Raw genomic sequence first — 3,514 nt, forward strand, 5'->3', positions numbered from 1 at the left:
GCGGGCCGGGCCGTGCGCCCGCGGGGAGGGCCGGGCCTGTGCGCTGAGAGCCGGGGCGCTGTGCTCCGGGGCTCAGAGCACCGGGGCGCTGTCCAGAGCCTGTGCGCCCGCGGGACGGATCGGCGCAGGGAGGCTCTGAGCTGGGGCGCTGTGATTGGGGGCGCTGCGGGCGGGGATTGGGGCTGTGCGCCAGCGCCGAGCCGAGGCGCTGTGATTAGGGTGCTGCGTGAGGGCCCCGGGCGCCCGTGGGAGGAGTGAGGCTGTGAGCCGGGGGTGCTGTGATCAGGGGCGCTAAAAGTCAGAGGCGGCGTGCAATAGTTTAAAATGCTGTTGGGCTGAGTCGGGGTTGGGGGTCACGGCTTAGCACCCTCTCCAATCCTGTGCCCCGCACTTCCTCCCACCTGGTTCCCTCCGGGGAGACCAGCAGGCGGTATCCTGCTCCCTCCGAGACTCTGCTGACCTGGGCAACATAGGGAGGGCAGAACGCCGGGAGGGCTGGGCTGCCGCTCGCTCGCGTGGCCTGGGCGTCGGAGCGAGGTGCTGGCCCTCTGTTCGGACCTCAGGCTCTGGGAATGATTCCCGGGTCCCCGGGCCCACTCTCCCGGGTGATGGGGCTCAGGAGCTTGAGGCTGCCCTGTCAGACTCGGCAGCCCCTTCGTGCCTCCCATTTAGGTTTCAGGGAAGTAGAAGGAGGTCAGCTGTCAGTTGACCTGTTTGGTTCAGGTCTGCTTGTCATCTGAAGGGAGGGTGGTGATGGACAGACTGGGCAGGAAACGTCCATCGTGGAGGTTCTGCTGGCCACGCTGAGAACAGTTTGTTCTGGAACCACATTCCGTGCTGGCGGGCCGGGCTGCCCAAGGCCGCGCCTACCCGGGCTGGACTTGGGGGCAACTGGATGCAGAGCGCCAAGGCCTCTCACCCGCCCCGTGGGCCGGCCCAGGCCGTGGAACGAGGTCCTGCCTGGGGCACTGCCGAAGAAAGAGGCCTTGGCAGCTGGTGCGACTGCAGCGTCGCCCCCGGGTGTCACTCAGCTCGCGGACCCAGTCTCCCCGCGGTGACCTGTGTGTCCTGCCTCCACCCGCCCGGTGAGGGGGAAGCAAGGCTGAGGAGGGGCCGGGCCTGCTCAGGCATGAGCCTCACTTCAGGCCCCCTCTGCCCTCTTCGCTGGGGGACATGGCCTCCCTCTTGGAGTCCCCACTGCAGAGCGCCACGGCTCACGGAGTTCCTGGGGGAGGGGTCAGTTGGCCTCCAGACTCAGGAGGAAAGAGAACGAGGCTGGGCTCCCACCTGCTGCCTTCAGGCAGCCCAGCGTGCCCAGCTGGTGGCCAGTCGGCCCTTGCGGGCCTTTCTGCTGTGGAGTGTGGGATCCTGTCACCCTGGACCCCAGTCGGATTCATGGTGCAGGGGTTGGGATCCCTCGGCACCTCCCTGTGGCCTGCTTTGCAGCTGCGGGGCTGAGCTGTAGTCTGCTCCACTCCCCACCCCCACCGCGGCGAGGGCAGTGCCCGCACAGGCGCCAACACAGCGTCTGCAGATAGCACAAAACCATTCTGCACTAGGGAGTCAGCCCACAGGACACCCTCGCGGTGCCGGAAGCCCCCACCGCGGGGCAGCCTGCAAACTCGAGGTGGACTCAGCACCGACAGCGCTCAGCCGGCTACCTGCGTGCCGCGCCCCCTGGTGGCAGGAGTCAGCACTGCGCCCTAGGCTCGCGGTTGCGGGAGTCCTGGCTTTCTCCCGAAGGAATTTTCACTCCAGCCTTTTGACAATCAGGGACGGGCCAGGCAGCAGCTCTGACAGCCACCTGCACCCCAGCTTTCTAATACATGGAAGGACACTCCCACTGACTTGCGCCGATGCCAGGACTATGGAATGGGACTGCAGCCTCTGCTACGAGGAGGTGGGCGGTGAGACCGGCAGGACTCCAGCATGCTGGAGGACAGCAGAGGCTTCAGAAAGAGCGAGTTCTGAGCAGGGCTCCATCGTCCCTGGGGCAGGTCCTAGGCAGAGCTGGCCTCTAGTGGAAGCCACGTGCGGATGGCTTTTCAGAACAGAGCTGGTGAGATACAACCTGTCTGATGTGACCCCGCGTCTTTCAAACTGGTGGAGGACCTGCGGCCCCTGCACCCTCATCTAGGGCCAGGTCAGCAGGCCAGGGTGTGCCTTGCCCTGAGGGGAGCGCATTGGAAGCCCCGCTGGAGGTGTGTGCAGAGATCAGTTGTACACGCTGGCTACCAGTTAGGCTTGGGTGCCTGCTCCTCCTCTGCAGCCTATTTCAGCTTCTCCAGCTGAGCAGGGCAAGGGCAGCAGCTCCTTCAGGGGACTGATGAGAACAATGCCTGGGCCATGAGGGGCCTGGGGTGTACGCCTGGCCTTGTCGGGCTAGCCAGGCTGAGCAGAGCCCAGGGACAGGCAGTGCCCACTGGACCCATAGAGCAGGGCCAGCACCACCCAAGGCCTGGTGAGTGCTCTGAACCAGGGACCGGTGGACAGCCCTGTTCCTGATGTAGACACAAACCGAGGTCCAGGAGTACAAGGGGCGGCAGGCTGGCCACTCTTGCTGTCACCCCCATGATGCGCTCGCACTGTGCTTCCCATCTCCCCAACTTTGGGCTCTGCCGAGTAAGGAGCCTTCATATCCCACCGGCAGAAGGCTGACAGCACCCAACTGACCTTCGAGGGGCAATGAGACTTTAAGCTGTCTGGTGGGAAATGACAAATACCGACCACAGTGCTTTATTCATTGCTTTAAATATATTCTGAATATTACCCCATGACTACATTACTGTAATTCATGCGCATCACCCACACTTTCCTTTGCTCTTTTCCCACTGTCTTATTCCAGGGGTGTGGATGGTGACTAATTTTCTAGGAGTCTAAAGGCCACAAGACATGGCTGGCATGATGGGTAGCTGTGTGATGCCAGGTCGGGCACCATGTTGTTGAAAGGGAGATGGGAACGGACACCTGCTGCCCGACTGCAGCAGCTTCAGTCCCTTGCTCAGTTCTGGGAAGGGGTCTAGGGTGAGGTCTGGGCGGCTGCGGCGGCTGTCCGCAGTCCTGTCCTCGGCTCGCCCAGCTTTCACTCTCCGCGCGAACTTTCTCTCCCGTGGTGTATCTGACCAAAGCCTGCCGAGTAAACTGTCTAGGCAAGGACAGCCTAGGTGGACACATCGCCGCACGGCCACCCGGAGGGGGAAGAGACCCTGCCAAGCTGCGCTGCTGCTTGGGGGCGAAGCGGAGTCTCAGCGCGGCGGGGAGGACGGAGGGGCAGATGTCCCTGCACGCGCAGCTGCAGGCCTGCAGCGCCGCTATAAGGACTGTGGCAAGGCCGAGGCGGAACGGGGCAGTTCACTGGGGTCGTGGGTGGCCGCTGCTGGGGTCGGCTGGCTGCCGGGGCAGCCGCGCCTGGGCCTGCAGGGTCTGCTCGTACTTCTGGAGTTGAGACCAGAAACCCGGGTTGGGTTCGGCTACCGGACGGGCGTTCTTCACGGTCTGCAAGTGAGTGGCATAG

The 3,514-nt window shown here is 63.9% G+C and overlaps 1 protein-coding gene across 1 annotated transcript in view; it reads right to left on the bottom strand.

Moving 5' to 3' along the window:
• Positions 1 to 2,703: 2,703 nt before the first annotated feature.
• Positions 2,704 to 3,514, bottom strand: part of Dusp28 (dual specificity phosphatase 28) — a 1,901-nt gene continuing 1,090 nt past the window's right edge. The window contains exon 2 of the mRNA XM_005411166.2: positions 2,704 to 3,495. Coding sequence (XP_005411223.1) covers positions 3,352 to 3,495 — 144 coding nt within the window. The 3' untranslated portion in view covers positions 2,704 to 3,351. The remainder of the gene's footprint in view (positions 3,496 to 3,514) is intronic.

Source organism: Chinchilla lanigera, unplaced genomic scaffold (assembly GCF_000276665.1).
Source record: "Chinchilla lanigera isolate Chin_1 unplaced genomic scaffold, ChiLan1.0 scaffold00141, whole genome shotgun sequence".
Taxonomy (NCBI): domain Eukaryota; kingdom Metazoa; phylum Chordata; class Mammalia; order Rodentia; family Chinchillidae; genus Chinchilla; species Chinchilla lanigera.